The following is a 21,955-nucleotide window of genomic DNA, read 5'->3' as shown; positions in this document are numbered from 1 at the left end:
TGTGATTACAAAATCGCACTCATGAACTTTAAAAAAATAATAATAATAATGAGCAATCACTTTGACTGCAAAGGGAAAAGCAGAAATATGAGTCAAGTGATTCAGGAGCCATTGAGGAATGCTGTAGGCGCTGAGAGCTAGCAAGAAGTAATGAAGAAGTGTGGAGAAACAGAAACCCTGAGAGATGATGCACTGTGAAACCCTAGAGGGAAGTAACACAGTGCAAGAGACAGCTGCAGGGAGCAGTAGTATACTGAATGGGACTTGCTTCCAAGTAATCATAGTAGTAGGATGTCTGTGGGAAAGACATGCTATATTTTATATGTGATATAGTCATAATGTGCGGTAAGGAGCCCCTGTTTTAATTCTTCTTGCACCTGACTGGTAAAGGAATTCTTCCATTGCATGAACAGGTTATAGTATAAAAACAACCTGTTTAACAGAAACGCCATAACTCTTCAGTTATGGGTTCTCCCCCCCCCCCCCTTCACACAAAGAAATAGACCCAGAAGAAGCTGTTCCTGAAACATCCAGCTGGGAGGAAGGAACTGGAGAACCACATTTGCATGAAATAAACTTTGGTCTGACAATCTGCTTCCCCATGACAAATGCAGACACTTGGTTCTGTGAATACAGTGCACAGGTTGCCAGCCTCCAGGTAGGGCCTGGAGAACTCCAACTTTTACAACTGATCTCCAGCTGGCAGAGATCAGCTCCCCTGGAGAAAAGGGTGACTTTGAAGGGTGGACTCTGTGGCACAGTACCATGCTGAGGCGCCTCCCCTCCCCAAACCCCACCCTCTCCTGGATCCACCCCCAAATTCGTCAGGTATTTTCCAAAACAGACCTGGCAACCCTAACACACACACACACACACACACACATGCATGGAACTGCCTTATACTGAATCAAGCCATTGGTCCATTAAGGTCAATATTATCTACTTTGACTGTCAGTGGGTTTCCAGGGTCTCAGATAGAGGTGTTTAGTATCTGCTACTGCCTTGTCCTTTTCAACTGGAGGTACCAGGGATTGAACCTGGGGCCTTCTGCATGCAGTTTGGTGTAGTGGTTAAGTGTGTGGACTCTTATCTGGGAGAACCGGGTTTGATTCCCCACTCCTCCACTTGCACCTGCTGGAATGGCCTTGGGTCAGCCATAGCTCTGGCAGAGGTTGTCCTTGAAAGGGCAGCTGCTGGGAGAGCCCTCTCCAGCCCCACCCACCTCACAGGGTGTTTGTTGTGGGGGAGGAAGGTAAAGGAGATTGTGAGCCGCTCTGAAACTCTTCGGAGTGGAGAGCGGGATATAAATCCAATATCATCATCATCTTCTTCTTCTTCTTCTTCTTCTTCTTCTTCTTCTTCTTCTTCTTCTTCTTCTTCTTCTTCTTCTTCTTCTTCTTCTTCTTCTTCTTCTTCTTCTTCTAAGCAGAGGCTCTTCTGCTGAGCCATGGCCCCTCCCCTAGCAGCTCAACCCTGGACACTGCCGAGTCTCCGTGACATCATTAATCCCTGGCTCCCCCTCCCCCCAGTCTTACTGGTTGCTAGGTGTGTGAGTACTCTAGAACTCCCAGGTTCTATGACACTTCTCTGCAGTTCTGACGCCACCCATGAGCTGGGCCCAGCCCTACTACCACAGCAGAAGAAGGTGTTTGTCAATTTCTGCTGTCGCTGTGGGGAGCCTGTTGTGGGCACTGGCCCCACATGGAACGGGTATCCCCCAAGGGAGAGAGAGATGAGCCAGCCTGCTCTGGCTTTACTACTTTGCCTGGGAGCACTGGTCCTGAAAGGTACGTGGAGGAGGCCCTGGACTGGGAAAGGGATGGGTGTGCGGATGTATTGTGTGGGGCAGGACTTATGAGCCCGCTTGCTTTCCTTCTGGCTCTCATTTTGTTCTTTCCTTCCAGCTAGTGCTAGTGCTAGCGAAGAATCAACTTTCTTCAAGCCTCTCAGTGAGTAAAAACACTCCTCTTCTATTCCCCCGTCAAATTCCCTTTCTAAAACAAATCCTGGGCCTGGAACTAAGTTTGAGTCCCGTGGCACCTTTAAGACCAACACAGTTTAATTCTGGGTATAAATGTTCCTGTGCATGCACACTTCTTCAGATACATTGAAACAGACTTCCTCAAGCCTTACATACAGGTAAAGAAAGGGTGTGGGGGAGCAGTTGCCAAGAGGGGCTAGGGAAGTCTGGTCCTGAAATGTTCATGGCTCCCTCTAGAGGCCAGAATAGGAACCACAGCTTCAAAGATTCTCCCCATTAGAATTATCTCAACATTCTTGCTGAAATGCTCAGGAAGGTTTTTCAGATATCCTGTCATCCCCCATATGCTTGCCCCATACCTTTTCTGCCCTCAGCACCTCTCCCCCTCCCCCCAATGCCTCCTGTTTCCAGAGACATGATCTTCTCATCCACTTCTCATCCTGCCTTTGATGCTGGGCAGGAAGTTGCACAAATAATATAAGATTGCCAACTTCCAGGTGGTTGCTAGAGCTCCCTCACTATTACAAGTGATCTCCAGGTGACAGAATTCAGTCTACTTGGAGAAAATGGCTGCTTTGGAGGGCATGATACCCCACTGAAGTCCTTCCTGTCCCCAAATCCTGCCTTCCTCAGGCTATACCCCAAAATCTACACCCCCCAAATTGGCAGCCCTATCCTTGTGTTTGTTTTGTTGTTGAAAGCATGAGGGAGGGCAGGACAGAGGGGCTGCTGCTGTGCAGGCATGGAGCCATCTAAGTCTTAGACAGGGTTGCCAATTTCCTGATGGGGCCTGGAGAGCTCCTGGAATCCCAGTTGGCCTCCAGACTACAGGGATCAGTTCCTCTGCAGGAAACGGCTGCTTTGGTGGGTGAACTCTATAGCATTATACCCCGATGAGGTCTCTCCAACCCCGTATTCTCTGGCCCCTTCTTCCCCAGGCTCCACTTCCCAAATCTTCAGGAATTTCTCAACCTGGAGTTGGCAATGCAAGTCTCAGAGGTCAAGGGGTGCCTAGGCTGTTGCCAGCTTTTGAGACTCCACGCCATAATACAAATAAATAAGAGGCCAGCTGATGCTGGTATAAAAAAGTTTCCAAAATTCCCAAATGAGGCTCCCTTTGAGCCTGAGACCCAGGCCAAATGGTGCTTCCCCTCCCTTTGGCTCTGCATATTCCCTGGGAGGTGGTGTTGGTAATGGTAAATGTTCTCACTCTCTCTTCTAGCGTGTGACCAGGATCCCTCACACCGCCACAATTGTGGGGGCGAAGCAGAAAAGTTCTACCCTCACCAGTGTCTGCAGAAGAAATGTTGCTACATGAATCATACCTGCTACCACCACATCATTGACGGTGAGATGACAGCCTCTCTAAGCAAATGCATTTATGGTGCAATTCATGCACAATTGCTCCATAGCTGCTCTGGGATACTTGGGCACCTGCCTTTGCTACTTGTCCTTCTGGGCCATCACGCTTCCTTGGGCCTTGGTATAGAGTAGTAAGCTAAAAGTTCCAGCTCTCACCTGGGATGTCGCTAGCTGTCAATTTCATGTCAGCTGCCAACAGACTAGGTAGTCTCGGGCCATCCTCAATTCCTTGGCTACAGCATGGGTTTAATGATGCAGATCTACCTTGTAGGGCTGTTGTGAGCATTACTTTGAGAAGTCTGTAGTGGAAAACTGCAAAGGACTTTGAGTGCTGAAGGCACTGCACAAATTATTCCTGGTAGCGTTCTTACACTAAGGCTTGCACTAAGTTTTATGCCCAGGGGTCGTTTTGTAGAAAAATGTGGTGGAGCTCATCCAGAGATTGTTATGCAGCTTTACATACTATTCAATGGACAAGGAGGTGGAACTCTCAAAGGAGGAGGTGGAACTCTCAGAAAGGTTCAGGAGCTGAATCTGAGGCCTGTTTATGCCCATTCCACAGTCATGGTTTCCCCCAAGGATCCTGGGAATTGTAGTTTGATAAGGGGACAGAGTAGTCTTTGTTCTCTATCACTGTCTGCCAGTGAGTGAAGACTTTTCTGTTTTGTTTGGCTTTATCTCAGTGACCCTCTCTTCCTGTTAATGTGTTTGGTTGAATTGGTGTTGTTGTGTTACGTATGCATTTTAATGTTTTGACCAGTCCCCATCTTGGGGCCTTGAACTGGGTGGAAATGCAGCCTAAAGTGTTTTAAATAAATAAATAATAAAGCGATCCCTAGCTCCACTCACAGAACAGAAGTGCCCTAAGACAAGGGAGTTATGGTTCAACCAGTTTAAATATGTGCTGGAGATACAAGCAAGATGCTGTTGCAGAGAAAATATACCTTTCCCTAGGGCTTTTTTTGAGCAGCAATGCACAGGAACACAATTCCGGCTGGCTTGGTGTCAGGGGGTATGGCTTAATATACAAATGAGTTCCTGCTGGGCTTTTCCTACAAAAAAGCCCTTTATCTCCCTTGTGTAGTAGGGTCATTTCAGTTTGAAATGTGATTGGGGATGTGGCTTCTCATAGGAGTGCTAAGTTTGGAAATTTCTGGATATTTGAGAGGGAGAGTTCGGGGGAGAGGAGGGACCTCAGTGGGGTATAATTCTCTGGATTCCACCCCCCAAAGCAGCAATTTCCTCCATGGAAACTGATCTCTATCCCCTGGAGATCAGTTATGATCCCAGATGATCTCCAGAGCTTGGCAACCGCAGGGCTTTTTGAGCAGGAACGCAGTTCCAACTGGCTTGTTGTCAGGGTGTGTGGCCTAATATGCAAATAAATTCTTGCTGGACTTTTTCTACCAAAAAAGCCCTGGGCAACTCTATTAACTGTCTGCACCATCATTCATGGTAAGGAGCATATTTTTGCCCCTAATGTTGTCCAAGCCAGATTGTGTCCCTAATACTGATGCTCAGCCTGCAAAGAAGAAGAAGAAGACCGTACATTTATATGCTGCTCCTCACTCTGAATCTTAGAGGGGTTTACAATCTCCTTTATCTTCTTTCCCCACAACAGACACCCTGTGAGGTGGGTGGGGCTGAGAGAGCTCTCCCAGAAGTTGCCCTTTCAGGGACAGCTCTGCGAGAGCTATGGCTGACCCAAGGCCATTCCAGCAGCTGCAAGTGGAGGAGTGGGGGATCAAATCCGGTTCTCCCAGATAAGAGTCCGCACACTTAACCACTACACCAAACCTAAAGGGGCGTCATCCACTCTGTGGAACTGAAACCTACCAGGTACTAAGGTGAAAAATGAATAAAATTCCTGGTTTCGCTCTCTTCCCCTCCCCCAAACTAGTTTCTTCAGTGGAAGGCATTCTTTACCACAGAGGACAACCCACATAGGTAATTTGAAGAGCTACAAGCCTGGCCAGATGCTGGACTGTACCATTTCCAGTTACAGGTTGGGGATTTACCCTCCCCCCTCCCCCACCAAATAAAGGACTTCTTGTACAAAACCAGAACCTGTCTCCCTAACACACTCGACCAGTCGACCAGTCAATCTGCCCCATTGAGGTGGCACAGTCCAGCAAAAGCTATACACTGACACTCTCCACAGGGGTAGAGCTCAGCTTCAGAAGTTGTGAATAGACCTTAGGTGGCTTCTCTGCCAAGACAATTCCAACAGGCCTGCTTGAAGATTAGTGTGGATTCAGATCCCATCCTGTTGTTTGGGGTGAGCAGGACTGAGCCCATACAGTGCCCTAGCAAGTGTGTGTTTGGGGCGGTGGGGGGGGGGGACAGAGACAGTGGAAACATGCCCTGTTCATTCCCCTTTCCTGTGGTGAGCAGCAAAGCCAGTTTATAGAAGCAGGAGAATCTGGATATGACAGTCAAATTTCCCGTAGGTTGCACTGTGCCAACCTGCAATGGACAATGGAGATGGGCTTTGCACATTTGAATGCTCCTCCATTGGAGGGGGGGTTTCCTGCCCAGAAAAAAACTAGCACTGAAGGAGAAGAGCATCTTACCACCAACATGTATCTTTTCAAAGCAGGGATATTTCTTAGCCAAAGGACCAGACATTCAAACATGTAACCACACCACCATGTAACCACTGCAGTCTGCAGTGCTATCCTCAAGGGGAAAAACACTCACCACTTGATTCAATGTAACCATGCCTCTCAGGGCCTGCCCTGCAGAAACCAGAATTATTCCAACCTGTAGGTCTATCAGTCTCCAGATGGGGCATGTTCTTTGACAATTGCAGCTGATTTCCAGCTGTTGGAGAGCAATTCCCCTCAAGAAAACAGCAATTGGGCTATATGGGATCACATCCCTGCAGATCTTCCTCCTCAAACCACACCCACCAGGAATCCCCCTCCCCCAAGCCAGAGCTAGAACGAGGGTGTTTTTTTGAGCAGGAACACACAGGAACCCAGTTCCTGCTGGCTTGGTGCAAGGGGTGTGTGGCCTAATATGCAAATGAGTTCCCACTGGGCTTTTTCTACAAAAAAAAAAAGCCATGGTTGAAACTATAGCTGCCTGGTCATGATTTCTGTGGACTGAAGGTTCAAGACCCCTTTTCAGCTGTGCAGGAGTATCAGCCATTCTGTTCCCTGCCCACCTCTGGCTTCTATCCAGTGTTGCATCATTACACCTTGGCATCCAGGTGAGGCGTTTCCATCAAGACAGATGCTTTTCTTTGACAGGTGGAATTCAACGGCGCAATGCAGGGATCCTTGGTGGCACCTGCGTCGTGGTGATCATCTTCTGTGCATGTCTCTTTTATGGCTGGTAAGTCATAGGACCTTTGAGGCCAGCTGGCTGCCCTGGCCTCTTGAATTGGGCTGCAGTGTGTGTGTGTGGGGGGGGGGGGGGCGGGAATGACAGCTGGTGATTGTTCTCATGCCACATGAACAAAATTTGTCTTTTGCTTCTCCTGGGATTGCTGCTATCAGATGGGCGAGAAAGACAAAACAACTGTGCCCACAAAACAATCCTTATAATTGGCTTAGGAAATGTTTCTATTAAATAAGCATAACAGCATTTAAAACATTCCTATAGTTTCATAGTATGTTCACAAAGTCCAGTATCTCTTAAAGCAACAAAAGATAAATTCTTCCTGTATGACTCCTCATGAGAAACACTTCTCCTTTCCCAAAGTCCTGAAGGCTCCAAAGTTCAAGATGCCAGGAAGAGTCAATGTGCAGGATTCGGCTCCAAAGGGTAAATTTCCTTCACGGGGTTGCCAGCTGGAAGATCCACGTTCCGCTATACAAAGCTTTTTCGCAAGCCGAATAACAATATTTACAATTTGCTTTCAAAACATCACTTTGGTGTGCCTACTTCTCAAAACATTTCTTCAACAGACAGCTTGAAGTGTACATGCTCATGTTGCTTTAAGAGATACTGGACTTTGTGAACATACTATGAAACTATAGGAATGTTTTAAATGCTGTTATGCTTATTTAATAGAAACATTTTCTAAGCCAATTATAAGGATTGTTTTGTGGGCACAGTCGTTTTGTCTTTCTCACTCTCACTGTGCTGCCACTGACTTTTTGGCTATTAGATGGGCGGCATCAGGGCTCTTTGTGTAGCAGGAACTCAGTTGCATATTAGGCCACACACCCCTGATGTAGCCAGTCTTCCTGGAGCTTACAGTAGGCCCCATACTAAGAACCCTGTAAATTCTTGGAGGATTGGCTACATCAATGGTGTGTGGCCTCATAGGCAAAGGTGTTCCTGCTACAAAAAAAGCACTGAGCAGCATCAAGAGGAAGCCCAACGACCAGGCTTCCAGATGCAAAAGAACGACAAAAAACTCTATTGCAAAGGATTAAACGATAGTCCCTGTGGGACGCTGTTAGTCTGTGATAGATGGATGCATGTTGATCTCAAGCTGCTCAAAGCTTGATCTAAGGAGCTGTCTGCATGTGGTACATACCAGAACTAGTAGCAAGACTGTCATGGCTGGCTGGCTGAGAAATGGATGTTGGGAGCAGTATGTTCCCTCTAAGCTGTGGAGCGAGCAAAAATTCTACTTTGTGAGCAACTGGCATTAGAGTTGCGAGCTATTGGCATTAAAGTGGTGAGCTGGTGCATGAATTAGTTTGCTCTAGAGCCATTTTCCCTGAGCTGAGACAAAAATGTGTGAGCTGGAGGCTAAAAAATTATGAGGTAGCTCACACTAACTCAGAGGGAACACTCGCTGGGAGTCGTAGTGATGTGAAAGAGCTAGAGAGGGCATGATCTCCACAATCTAAAAAATAATAGGCAAGGGAAGTCGCGCTAATGAAACCTCACCTCAAGTGGGTTTAGAGTGCTGGTGGATGAGAAGAGTCCCTGCGGCTATAAACCCTCTCCCAGTTCTGCCACCTTGAACTCGCAACCCCAAGAAAACTTGTGACCCACCCCATTCACTGGTCAGGATAAAACAGATGAAAGCAGGATCCTTTCCAGCCTCTATTCCACTAGCCACCCCACCCCATAGGGTATCTGCACGAGGCTTTGGGGTGTAACTACTCAAAGTTCATTTCCCTAGAAATGAGAGAGAACACAGGAGCCTTGGCTCTAGATCCAGACCCCCCCCACACACACACACACTCTTGCTTTGATCCACTAACTTATTGATTCCCATGCTTGTTGTTGTTCAGTCGCACAGTCGAGTCTGACTCTCTGTGACCCCATGGACAAAGTCACACCAAGCCATTCTGTCTTCTACTGTCCTCTGAAGTCTGCTCAAATTCATGTTAGTTAGTCAAATTCATAGCAAACCATGCTATGCAGCTGTAAAAGCATAGCTATCCTCTGCTTGCGAAAACCGTTTCCCCTTCTCCCCCACAAAGCTGGAAACGAGAAGTACATGAAGTTGGAAAGCTATGCTGATATCCTTGCTAGTTAACATAAGAAGAGTTCAACTGGATCAAACCAATGATGCATGGAGACCAGCATCCTAATTTCACTGCATCCTAATGGCCTAATATAATTTCACTGCATCCTAATGGCCAACCAGTTGTCCTGGAGGACCATACAAATAAAGCACAGAGCCAGAGAGGGAGACCAGTGTTGCCTCCTATCACTAGCTGACTGCCTCTAGGCCAGGAAGTTAGAGGCAAGAGGGTCACTGATGGGCTTCTCCTCCCTGAATCTGTCTAATCCCCCTTTAAAGCCATCTGTGCATTCGGACATCACCACATCCCCAGCAGTGAATTACTCATTGAGTAAAGCAGAACACTTATACATCCTGGACCTATTCTTGCACTAGGGCCGGCCCTAGACTATCTGGCACCCTAGGCAAGACTAGCTTCTGGCGCCCCCGCCCCCCACACTGTTAAAGTCACTGAATCACAAGGGGGGTGCCCAATTCAGCACCCTCAGAAGGCTGCCTAGTGGCAGGGCCAGCCCTGTCTTGCACACTGACATTATGCTAACAGAATGTAATTTACAAAATGAAACAGTAATAATAGCCAATCAGAGAGAGCAAAAGGAAAAAAACAAAATGCAAATGCAAAAAACATGTACACAGTGCCCAACTAGAAATACCAATGACAAGTCACGGCTGATAGTATTCTTGTTTCTATCTAGCCGAGAGCTTTTTTTGAGCTGGAACACATAGAAACACAGTTCCGGCTGGCTTGGTGTCAGCGGGTGTGGCCTAATAGGCAAATGAGTTCCTGCCAGGCTTTTTCTACAAAAAAAGGCCTGGTCTAGCCTAAACTTGTGGGGAGAGACAGGAGGTGGATTGTTTGTGTTTTTGTGGGTTCACCCCTTTCTCTATTACTTTCTGGGTTTTAAAACTCACCTTTTGGGGAAAGCTGCTTTGCCACATACCCATGACAAAAAGTGTGGTAGCTTGGCTGTGGATAGCTTAGCCGTATTTGCAGTGGCTCAGGGCTATTGTGACTGAATCTTGATATATAATTTCACTGCAAATAAACCAGGTGTGTATGTGTGGGGGGGTGTGATGGGAAGGGGGAACGGAGAGAATTGACTCTTTCACATCCCATGCTGTTTCTCAGTTTAAAATGCCTCCTCCCATCTGCTTTAAGGCCCAGTAGAGAGAAAAAATACAGGCACCCATATCGTGTCTGTATTTTTCCCCTAATGGAATTTAAAGCAATATGGAAAAGAAGTGAGTAGTCTTTTTAAAATTAGGAAATGGCATGGGGGGGGGACATTGACACTACTCCTCCCAGCATTATGGCCCTGATCCATACCACAGCCTTCTGCAAGTGCTTTTAGCAGCTGAATTCTACCTTAAAGGTAAAGGTAGTCCCCTGTCCAAGCACCAGTCATTTTCGACTCTGGGGTGACATTGCTTTTACAACATTTTCATGGCAGACTTTTTACGGGGTGGTTTGCCATTGCCTTCCCCAGTCATCTACACGTTCCTCCCAGCAAGCTGGAGACTCATTTTACCAACCTGGGAAGGATGGAAGGCTGAGTCAACCTGGAGCCAGCTTCAACTGGGATTGAACTCAGGTTGTGAGCAGAGGCCTCTGACTGCAGTACTGCAGCTTTACCACTCTGCGCCATGGGGCTCTTTGAATTCTACCTTAAGGCAGGGCTTTTTTGTAGCTGAAACGTCTTTGCATATTAGGCCACACGCCCCTGATGTAGCCAATCATCCTGGAGCTTACAGTTGGCCCTGGACTAAGAGCCCTGTAAGCTCTTGGAGGATTGGCTACATTGGGGTGTGTGGCCTAATATGCAAAGAAGTTCCTGCTACAAAAAAAGCCCCGCCTTAGGGTTCTGATCACAGATTCCAGCCCCTGCTCATGAGCAACTGGGCCCTTGTACATTAACTGGAGCTCTTGGGTAGCCTTGCTGCAGGGGATGGGGAATCAGCTTCTTACCCAAGCTCACAAAGACTTGCATTCCAGAGGAATACCCCCCCCCACACACACACACACTGAGTCCTTGTTTCGTTCTTTCCTTATAGTAAATTTAGAGAGTTCCAAAGGAAAGAAAGACTGTCTGAGGGGCCAGCAAGTGAAGGGAACATAGACGATTACCTGGTCAGACTCTTGGACGATGAGAGCATGGCAGGATCAGAGCCCCAAGAGGGGACTGTGTCGCTACAGGAAGATGACTCTTGGACACAAAGAAGAGCCTCTAAGCAGGTGGCATGGAGCCCGGAGCCCGTGGAGCTGGAGGAACTCAGGATACAGCGACAGTGGACCCCAGAACCAAGCCCAGAAATCAGCCTGGGACCGAGCCCCGAACCACCGCCGCTAAGCCCAGAACCACCACCGCCACCAGCTCCTGAAGGACCACCACCTCCACCCTCGGATGCGCCACCACCACCCACCCCGGATGCGCCACCACCACCCACCCCGGATGCGCCACCACCACCTGCCCCAGATGAACCACCACCACCCGCTCCAGATGCACCACCGCCACCTGCCCCGGATGAGCCGCCACCACCATAAGAGGGAGCGTTGGCAGCTGACCGGGAGCCAGCACTGATTGCGCAATAGGTGGTGAAATATCAACCTGATATGGCAATTTCCGTGTACCTTTATGTCTTTCAATAAAAAAGTTTAGTTTTCTGCTTATTTAGGTAGTCTTAAATCCCTAAATCTGTATGTCCCTTTCCAGAGATCCCAGAGTTCCTTACCACCCTAAAGTGTCAGTGTCGCCCTTCCCTATCCCACCCACTTGGGGATCTTGTTTTCCAGCAGCTGTATGACAAAGGCTATAGACAAGCTGGAAGGGGTCCAGAGGGGGGCGACGAAGATGGTGAGGGGTCTGGAGACCAAGTCCTATGAGGAAAGGTTGAGGGAGCTGGGCATGTTTAGCCTGGAGAGGAGGTGACTGAGAGGTGATATGATCACTATCTTCAAGTACTTGAAGGGCTGTCATATAGAGGATGGTGTAGAATTGTTTTCTGTTGCCCCAGAAGGTAGGACCAGAACCAGTGGGATGAAATGAAATCAAAAGAGTTTCTGGCTCAACATTAGGAAGAACTTCCTGACCGTTAGAGCGGTTCCTCAGTGGAACAGGCTTCCTGGGGAGGTGGTGGGCTCTCCTTCCTTGGAGGTTTTTAAACAGAGGCTAGATGGCCATCTGACAGCAATGCTGATCCCGTAAACTTAGGGGGAGGTATTTGTGAAGTTCCTGCATTGTGCAGTGGGTTGGACTAGATGACCCTGGGGGTAAAGGAGATTGTGAGCCGCTCTGAGACTCTCCGGAGTGGAGGGCGGGATATAAATCCAATATCTTCTTATTATTCTTTATGATTCTATGATGAGCACAAAGGCAGCAGATTCTGCTTTCTGGGTTGTCATTGGAAGAGGGGAGCCTGAATTTCTGAGGTCTGTGCACATGTTAAAGTAGGCTCAACAGCTCAGGCTTGGGAAATACCTGGGGATTTGGGGGGGTGGAGTCTGGGGAGGAGAAGGACCTTAGCAGTGTCCAATGCCACAGAGTGCATCCTCCAGGGCAGCCCTTTTCTCCAGGGGAACTGAGCTCTATTGTCTGGAGATCAGTTGTAATAGCGAGAGATCTCCAGGTGTTGGAATACAAGCTATGCACATTCCAGCCATTATAGAGTTAACTGTTTGTTTACCTGAAAGAGGAAATGATGTATTGTAACCTAAACCCAATTATGTGAAGAGTCTTCTTTGCCCTGGAATGATGTAAACACAACATTGGTCAGAAAGGACATTAGGTGTGAAATGCTTTGATCTTGTATGCAAGCTGAATTGCTCTTCTTCCTGGCAAAATGCTCTTTGGGAAGAAGAACTATTAGACAAAGGGTTGTATAATGTAGCCATGTAGACAACAGACATAGTTAGACTAGCTGGTATGCTAAATTGTTTTTCTTTTTTATCCCAAGTACCCTATCCTGATGTTTTCTAGTAAACTTTATTTCTTTTGATAAGCTTAAGCCTCGACTCCAATTATTGCCACTCCAGGCCTCTGAATTCAACGTGCATTTCCCATCAAATTGGTAGCAGAGGATGGTTTTTGTTGGAATACAAGCTATGCACATTCCAGCCATTATAGAGACCAGATCCTACTTGGAGTTGGCAGCCCAATGGGGCAAAGATACAATCCCTGCTTCCAGGCACTGAGACCAGCTTGTGGTAGAAATGAATGAACACAAAGCATGGTACTGAAAAGACAGGTTTTTGAAACGCAAAGCAGAATTCACACGAAAATTCAGGTCAGACTGAGGAAAGAGGAGTCCAGCGTCCTGGTTTGGTGTTCAGTGGGCTGAAGGTCAGCTCTGGTACTGGCAGGAGACCAGCATTCGTGCTGGTGAGTTCATCCTTCTTTCCTACAAGATCCTTCTGTTAATCACAAACTTGGGGTGGGTGGTCACCTGTGTAAAAGAATAGACGGAGATCAACTTGAGAATGGGATCATGACACCAAGATACTCCACTTTAGAAGCAGGAAGAGAAACTGGATAGTGTGGCACTGGGGGTGAGGAGTGAACCTCAGTAGACAACATCCTTCTGTTCTTTAGAGGGGAAGAAGAAGAGGCAATTGGATTTATACCCTGCCCTTTGCTATCTGAAGGAGTCTCAGAGGGGCTTACAATCTCCTTTCCCTTCCCCTCTCCACAACAGACACCCTGTGAAGTTAGGTGGAGCTGAGAGAGCTCTGATAGAAACTGGTCTTGAGTGGAACAGCTCTGTGAGAACTTGTGACTGACTCAAGGTCACATCAGCAGGTACATGTGGAAGAGAGGGTAATCAAACCTGGTCAACCAATGAGAGATGCTGGGGGAGGGGACATACAAATATATATTGGTGATGCTGCAACATCACTTTGAAAGTGATGTCATCAAGTCAGCATGATGCTCTAGGATTCCTCTCAAACTCTATGGTATGCGTGATTCCATAAAGTCTTTAAAAATACTCCGGTCAAACCTATGACACCCCCTGCCCACCTCTAGTGCTCAACATCCCCTTTGTTTCCACAGTCCTGACAACCAGGAGGTTATGGATACATTACTGATCTGCCCTATATGGCAGGGAGGCCAGGCTGGGTTAAGCTTGGAAGGCTGCAAGTTGAGCAGACCCATCTTAGGTGGGATACACAAGAACAGACAGGCAATGGCTGGGGGGGGCTGTGAAAGTCTCTCGTTTCAACTGAGACAAAACTAGCATCTGCTTTCTCTGGTTTCAGGTCATGAAACACTACAGAAAGTTGGACAAAGGTGCTGGAAGAGGAACAAAGGGAAGCAACCAAGCAGAAGAGAAACAGCAGAGCTGTAGCTCTCCAAGCATGCTTACGAAAATCAGATAGATCAAAGGAAAGATACTTCACCCTCTTTGCAACAGTGGCCAGGCTCTAAAGAGCTCCAAAGTGGGAATGAAAGACAAGCTGGCTGCCCCTAGCAACAAGGGTTGCCAAGTCCCTTCTGCTCCCCCAGCAGGGGATAAGGGGGCAGGGTTGCCAGATCCAGGTTGGGAAACTCCTGGAGATTTGAGGATGGAGCCTGGGGAGGACAGGGACCTCAGTGGGGCAAAGTGTCATAGAGTCCACCCTCCAAAGCATCCATTTCCTCCAGGGAACTGATCTCTGTAGCCTGGAGATGAGCTGTGGGGATTTAAGCAGGACAATCAAAAGTATATCAATCTGGCTAACATACAGTGTAATATTTATATCCTAGAGTTACAGTGCCCGTTTTATGAAGTTCAAAAGACAACTTGCGGTATGTTAGTTTTGCACTAGACCTTGAATCCTGGTTCAGCCCTGTCCCCAAGCTGACATCCTACACTTGACTCATGGAATCATAGAACCAGCTCTGTGAGTTTATGATTCTATTATTTGAGTGCAGAAATCCAGTTTGGGGACAGGGCCGAACCAGGATTACAGGACTAGTGCCTTTTGCACTTCATAAAATGGGCAAAAACCACCTTCCAAAGCAGCCAGGTGAACTGACCTCTGTCATCCAAAGATCTGCTGAAATAGTAAGAGAACTCCAGCCACCACCTGGAGACTGAATAGAATACAATCCGAGAGAGGTCACTATAATGGATAACACAACAAAAAATGCAAGCTAGTGACCAATTTATTAAGAAGTATATAGAAATCAGTCCAAATGTCCAAAACATGTATATTCAAGTCCCAAATAGTGTGGTGACAAGCCAATCGATTAAGTACAATTTTCAAAAAATATGTTATCTGGTGTATCCAGTATGCCTCTTTTAACTCTGAGTCAAAAGAGGCATACTGGATACACCAGTTGAATTGCATTTCTCCATATGGACTGAATATGACCAATGATTTGACATGCTTTTTATGGTCTTCTTTATAATATTATGAGTGCAGTGCATAATTTGCCTATGTGATAACATATTTTTGTATAAATTATGGGATTTGACATTCTTTGTATGGAATATTTTATATGTTGTATCTGCTGTGATATAGTTTGTGGTGTTTGTGTCTTTTAGCATGTTGCATTAGAAATATGTTACTTTACCTTTAAGAGGTTTGTGTAATGGCAGCTGTAAATGAAATGCCTTTTTAAACATGTTAGTTGCACCATTAGGGTGTGCAAGAAGCCATATACTGAGCTGTAGCTGATGTAGCTCTGTGTCCCTCTTTTTTTGAAAATTGTGTAAAAAATCTATATAATTGAATCAATTTGTAAGTATGATATATTTTTTTCACTGGAAGAGGGTTGGTGGTGTCTGAATGTCCTTCTGATATTTTTGTATAATATTTTCTTTTGTTAGTGGTCCCAGGTCTGATGAAGACTGGAAAGAAACAAGTACTTAATCGATTGGCTTGTCACCACACTACTTTGGGACTTGAATATACATGTTTTGGACATTTGGACTGATTTCTATATACTTCTTAGTAAATTGGTCACTAGCTTGCATTTTTTTTGTTGTGTTAACCACCTGGAGACTGGCAACACTAACACTATGCGGCAGGCCGATCATGAGGATTCCAGCTAAGATGCCTCTGACTTCAATGGCTGCATAGAGAACTTGCAAGGGGTCACTGCTCTCCATCAGGCTGTAAATTCCATTGCTGTTCTGTGCTCTGCCAGTTGATCTAGAACTGCTTCTGACCCCGGACTCACAATCATAAATGCCAGCTGGAAGTGGAGTAGGGTTGCTGGGTCTGTGTTGGAAAATACATGGAGGCTTTGGGGATGGAGCCGGGAGAGGGCAGGGCTTGGGGAGGGGAGGGGCCTCAGCATGTCATAGAGTCCACCCTTCAAAGCAGCCATTTTCTCCAGGGGAGCTGATCTCTGCCAACTGGAGATCAGTTGTAAAAGTTGGAGATCTTCAGGCCCCACCTGGAGGCTGGCAGGAGGCTTACATTTCTGGAGAATGTTGTCAAATTGTAGTCCACTTATGGTAGGCTTGCCAATCCCCAGGTCCCAGTGGGGGTTCTTCCTCTTTCCCAGGCTGCTTCCCACCCTCAGTCAGCTGGCCAGTGGGGGAAGCCCCGCCCACAAAGCCACCATGTGACTATTCCCCTCCGGAGGCTCCAGTCTCCTATTGAACATATGAAGCTGCCTTATACTGAATCAGACCTTTTGGTCTATCAAAGTCAGTATCGTCTTCTCAGACTGGCAGCGGCTCTCTAGGGTCTCAAGCTGAGGTTTTTCACACCTATTTGCCTGGACCCTTTTTGGGAGATGCCAGGGATTGAACCTGGGACCTTCTGCTTCCCAAGCAGATACTCTACCACTGAGCCACCGTCCCTCCTTATTGAAAGGCTTCCTCTTGGGATGGGGTGTCTGTGTTACTTGGAAGAAATTGGCTGCAACTCGTGAGTAGAGAGGCCAATCCCTCGCTTCAGAGTCGCCAGAAAAAGGGGGGGACGGGGGGAGAAGGGAGGGACGTCTGCTGAGCACTTCATTATTCCCTATGTGGAGATTGATTCTCATAGGGTATAATGGGGAATTGATCTGGAGGTTTCGGGGGCTCTGGGGGAGCTGTTTTTTGAAGTAGAGGCACCAAATTTTCAATATAGTATCTAGTGCCTCTCCCCAAAGTACCCCCAAAGTTTCAAAATGATTGGACCAGGGGGTCCAATTCTATGAGCCCCAAAAGAAGGTGCCCCTATCCATTATTTCCTATGGAAGGAAGACATTTAAAAAGGTGTGCTGTCCCTTTAAATGTGATGGCCAGAACTCCCAGAACGCCCCCAATGTCTCCTGGCTCCACCCTCAAAGTCCCCTGGCTCCACCCCCAAAGTCCCCAGGTATTTCTTGAATTGGACTTGGCAACCCTAACTTATGGTGGTTTGTCCTTGCCTGCCTATGTGTTACCACTCTGGGCTTCCTGGGTGGCTCCCATGCATGGACTAACCGACTCTGCTTAGCTTCCAAGATCTGACAAGACTGGGTTACCTGGGCCTTCCAGGTCAGAGCATAAATGTGCCATAAAAAGATGTGGGGGTGGCACTCACCTTCTTACTGCTTTTCCATTACCCTAATTGCAGATAATTGCTAATCCAGACACCAGAAATTGTCTGACAGAGGAATGCGGGAGATGAAGACAGATGTTTCTTCACCCACAAAATGTTCAAGTGGCTGCCAACTGATCACCAAAAAAAAGTGTCACCTGTCCTTGTGCTTTTCAGAGTAGCTTAGTGAGCAGAAATCTGCAGCGGTGTTCCCTCTCAGCTGGGTTAGTGTGAGATAGCTCTCAGTTTTTTAGCCTCCAGATCACACATTTTTGTCTTAGCTCAGGAAGGATGGCCCCGGAGAAAACTAATTTATGCAGTAGCCAAATTGCTTGCTCACAACTTTAATGCCAGTAGCTCAGGAAGTAGAATTTTTGCTCACAAGACTCCACAGCTTAGAGCAGAGGTGGCCATACTGTGGCTCAGGAACCACATGTGGCTCTTTCACACATATTGTGTGGCTCTTAAAGCCCCTGCCGCATTTGTCTCTTTAAATCACCAAGCCAAACCAGCAGGTGGCTTGGATAATGCATTTAAAGTTCCTTTCTTTCCACCTCTCCCTCCCTCCCTTCCTTACTGTTCTCAAATATCTGACAATCATGTCTTGCGGCTCTTGAACATCTGACATTTATTTTATGTGGCTCTTATGTTAAGCAAGCTTGGCCACCCCTGGCTTAGAGGGAGTATTGACCTGCAGGCCAAGTTTTTCACAGCACGAAGGGAAACGTTCCCGCTCACCTAACATTTGCACATCAGGTGGCTGTTAATGGCATAGACACTGTGGCCTGCTGATAAGGTTGCCAACTTCAAGTTGGGAAAGTCCTGGGGCTGGGAGAAGCTGGGGAGAGTGTAATGCCATAAAGTCCATCCTTCAAGGCAGCCCTAATTAGCTAGCCTTCTTAATGGCGGAAAGGAACAAGCCCAAGGAAATCAGCCCAGGGGTGACCACATTACCTTTATGCTGCTTCCCGGCTGCTCTGCACCGTCCTCATGGCCAGCCCGTTGCTCTGGCGTCGAGACCAAGTCCGCGAGATCTTCCTGGCCAGCCGGGCCAATGTGCCTCCCTTGGCGCCATAGTCCCTTGCCAGCTCTTCAGGGGCTATCTCGATATTGCCCGTGTACCACATGATCCAGCCCAGCAGGCTCAGAAACACCAGCACCGCACCAGAGTAGATCAAAAGGTCCCCAAAATCCCGGCCTCGGAGGCGTAGCCGGGCAAAGATGCCTGTCAGGAGGGCTCCAGTGCCCGCAGCATCCATGAGCACTGCGAAAACCAGTGCCAGCCGACAGCGGCCCAGTCCAGAAGTCCCCATGGGTTGGGGGGGCCAGTTGGTGCGAGCACCTTACTTCAGTACTTGGTTTGGAGGGGTGAGATGCGGACTGAGAGGGTGAGATGAGCCAGGACAGAGGTGGGAGAGAGAGGTGTAGAGGGCTAGCTAACCTGGGCAGGGGACAAAGGAGCAGGTCCCAGAGGGAACCAAAGAGGCAATTTCAGAGAGGAGGAGGAGAGGGCCTGCAAAGGACCCACAGACAAAGCCTTCTTGGTTGGTTTCAAACAAAAAAGAAAGAAAATGAGAAAAAATGGTGAAGGGCTTACCTAGGTCCAGAGAAGGAAGAGAAGGAGTGGCCTGGGGAGGAAGAGACCTGGCAAAGCTGCCCAACCAGTTCTAGAGGGGAGGGACCAAAACAGGTATGGGAGGAATTAACTCTGCCTTCCCCTGAGAAGCCCGGAATTCTCCTGGCCCCCAAGTTCACTTTCTCCCATGAGATAACCCGTCCCAAACCCTTTCCAGCTTTTCCCCACAAGACTGCTGCACTTCCCACAATTTAAACTGCATCCTTGGGCATCTTAAAAGGCTAATGAGTTTGTTAGCATTAGAGTTCATGGGCTAGCACTGCTTTGTCAGATGTCAGATCGATCTAAGCGGTCTCTCTATGCTGGAGTTTCAAAAGTGTTCATCTTTGAGCTGCCACAAAATCCCTCCATCGTTTGGAAGTCTTGGTTGCTTCGTCCCTTCAGCTCTACCTTGGTTAGCACAACTTGTTCTTGCTTCAAAGAAGGCACAGGAGGCTGTGCGCTTTGTTTTCCCCAGAGGAAACCTTGGAGTCCTACGCCTCTCCTTTCCCCTCCCTTCCTAACCAGCACAGTCATAAAAAAGAGCCTCACCCTTTTGAGAACTTGGTCTCCCACACATACTTCAAGGGTGCATTTATCCAATCAGTATGGCACAGTAACAAAAAAAAAAAAAAAAACGCTTCCTGCTTACCTTTGTGTGATCAGCCAATCAGAGGCCAGGAAAAAGTTGGAAGGGGTGTGGTACTGATGACACTGGTGAGTTATGGCTGTTTACAGCACCTGGTGTGCAGGAATGCACTGCATGTGTGTGTTTTAAAGCAGCTTGTACAAATGCTGTGCCTCTGGCTGTGCAGCCATACTTCCAGCAAGCTTTCTACCCTAAATCACAATCCCCAGGGACTAAATTCTATTGACCTGACCGCTGGATTAAGAATTAGGCTAACTAGGCACTGGCCTATGGGCCCCCACACCTATAGGGGCCCCGGGCTGCCCCCCCCGCCCCGCTTTCAGCCCTCCCAGCCTGCATGTGCATCCAGCAACTGAACCATTCATTGCCCAACTTGCATGGGGCAGCTGCTGCTGGTGTTGTCGCCAAGTTTGCCTCTCTCTGCCTCTCCCCTGCAGCTTAGTAAATGGGCTTTTAAGAAGGTGCCTGCAGGCTGCAGTGGGTGGCAGGGTGGGTGCTCCGACTCTGAGATAATTTGTGAGGGAGGCCCCAAGATTTTGACTACCTAGTGGCACTGTGACCTGAGTGGGGCTTTCTGCTTAGGATTACACTGAACATCTTTCCACTGCCCAGTTCCTATTTCAGAGTTGCTGTTTCCAACCTGCAGAAGAATCTTTGACCCTCCTAAAAACCACAGTGAATTGGTGCTGGCTGGGGAAGTGGTTGTTCCACTCTGCAGGAAATGACACACAATACTTTTCTCAGGGAGCCAGTACACCATGTGTCACGTGTGCCCTGATCCTTAGTGTGTGTTTTGTGATGCCGTCCTTCAATCCTTCTTTCCTTCTCTTGAACCCAGCACAGCACCCCGATTGACAAGCTCTGCATGAGCCATGGCCTCTCTGTTCTTATATCCTGAGACAATCTTGTCTCTGACCTTTGCTGTTTCTGTTTGCCACACCCTCTACACTCCAAAGGCCTCTTGCTGCTTCTAAGAACTCCACCCTCTCACCTTTGCTGCTCTTGATGCCTGGAACTGCCTCTCAGAGCATCTGCATGATCTGATGCCACCTCACTCCCTGCTTCAGTCCCCGCTTTAAATCCTTACTTCAACCCCCCCCCCCCCCGTTCTGTGAAGTCTGTGCCACAACCTTTCTGTTCTCCTCCCCTGCTGAAACTAAGCCTGGATTGTACAAAACCCCACATAACACTTTCTATTAGACTCAACCCAAATGACACAAAATGAGATGTAGGCTTTTGCGCTCTCCATAACTCTTCATCAGACTAGATGTGGAGTGGGGGAGAGAAAGGGTGTGTGTGTAGAGAATAAAATATCTCACACTGTGAACTGAGACATGATCCCCCCCCCTTTTAATGGAAGAAGAAGTGTATACATTCTGTTCATATTATTTGGTTGGTTAATAGAAGGCATTGCTCTGAGCTGGGTGGCCCAGGGGTCTCAGAATCTAAGCAGGGTCAGGTCTGATTACTACTTGGCTGGGAGGCCTCCCAGGAAGTCCAGAGTTGCTTCACAGGGGCAGGCCACAGCAATCCACCTCTGTTGTCTCTTCCCTTGAAAACCCTACAGGATCATACACCTTATCCCAGAAAACTACTGATTGTGAAACGTATTACACTTACCACCTGATGTAGGATGGGAAACAAATCAACAAAGCCAGAAGGATACCAAGGAATAAATAACCTGCTACAAGACAGGCCCAAACAGAACAACGCAGAACTCCACTGGTGTTCATAAAGCTCTCAGCTCAAACTGGGTCAACAGAGGCTAGATGGCCATCTGACAGCAATGCTGATCTTGTGAACTTAGAGGGAGGTATTTGTGAATTTTCTGCATTGTGCAGGCGTTTGGACTAGGTGACCCGGGAGGTTCCTTCCAACTCTATGAGTCTATAAAGCCAGGGCTTCTGGGATCAGGATGTGCAAAAACCCAAGATGCCAACTCTGTCTCCATATCCACTCTGGCAATGCAATAACTGGACCTAATAACACCTGCTGCACCATCTCAGACTCATTCACTTTTTTATCTTCCAGTGGTACATATGGGGGACACACAGGTTTAGTTGGAAAGGCTGCAAGCACAAATGCCATCAAATGTCACCAATGCCCTTCCAACACTTTACATCAGACACACAGGTCAGTCTTTATGCAAAAGAACAAACAGACATAAATCCGACATTAAAAACAGTGCTCAAAAACCAGTGGGAAAACATTTTAATTTTCCAGGTAATTCCATTACTGGCCTAAAAGTGGCAGCCCTCAAACAAGGAGAGATCACGAATTTGAGTTACTTCACAAGTTCAGAATGAGTCCCCCTAGGACTGCAAAGGGACATAGGATTCTTATCTCATTAAAAAGTAAAAGTCAGCTGTGCAAGTAACCAGTTGTTTATGACTCTGGGATGACATTTTCACAGC

At 47.6% G+C, this 21,955-nt stretch overlaps 2 protein-coding genes across 2 annotated transcripts; one reads left to right on the top strand and one right to left on the bottom strand.

Moving 5' to 3' along the window:
• The first annotated feature begins 2,874 nt into the window (after positions 1–2,874).
• Positions 2,875–11,322, top strand: LOC132583321 (circumsporozoite protein-like). The gene is made up of 4 exons (XM_060254984.1): positions 2,875–2,893; positions 3,204–3,329; positions 6,598–6,682; positions 10,833–11,322. The coding sequence occupies exons 1-4, from the start codon at positions 2,875–2,877 to the stop codon at positions 11,320–11,322; spliced, it is 720 nt and encodes a 239-aa protein (XP_060110967.1).
• A 1,686-nt stretch (positions 11,323–13,008) lies between these two features.
• On the bottom strand, positions 13,009–19,046 carry TMEM238 (transmembrane protein 238). The gene is made up of 2 exons (XM_060255296.1): positions 18,232–19,046; positions 13,009–13,220 (listed from the first exon to the last, which is right to left on the bottom strand). Exon 1 carries the CDS (start codon positions 18,588–18,590, stop codon positions 18,234–18,236), a length of 357 nt encoding a protein of 118 aa, XP_060111279.1. The 5' UTR covers positions 18,591–19,046; the 3' UTR covers positions 13,009–13,220; positions 18,232–18,233.
• Positions 19,047–21,955: the final 2,909 nt, after the last annotated feature.

Source organism: Heteronotia binoei, chromosome 15, assembly GCF_032191835.1.
Source record: "Heteronotia binoei isolate CCM8104 ecotype False Entrance Well chromosome 15, APGP_CSIRO_Hbin_v1, whole genome shotgun sequence".
Taxonomy (NCBI): domain Eukaryota; kingdom Metazoa; phylum Chordata; class Lepidosauria; order Squamata; family Gekkonidae; genus Heteronotia; species Heteronotia binoei.
This window is presented reverse-complemented; position numbering and strand designations above follow the sequence as displayed.

Excerpts from the sequence above, each read along its gene's own strand:
- TMEM238 (XM_060255296.1), bottom strand. The coding sequence starts at position 18,590 with ATGGGGACTTCTGGACTGGGCCGCTGTCGGCTGGCACTGGTTTTCGCA.
- LOC132583321 (XM_060254984.1), top strand. Across the intron at positions 3,330-6,597 it reads CTACCACCACATCATTGACG|GTGGAATTCAACGGCGCAAT; the intron begins GTGAGATGACAG and ends TTTCTTTGACAG. Across the intron at positions 6,683-10,832 it reads GCATGTCTCTTTTATGGCTG|TAAATTTAGAGAGTTCCAAA; the intron begins GTAAGTCATAGG and ends CTTTCCTTATAG.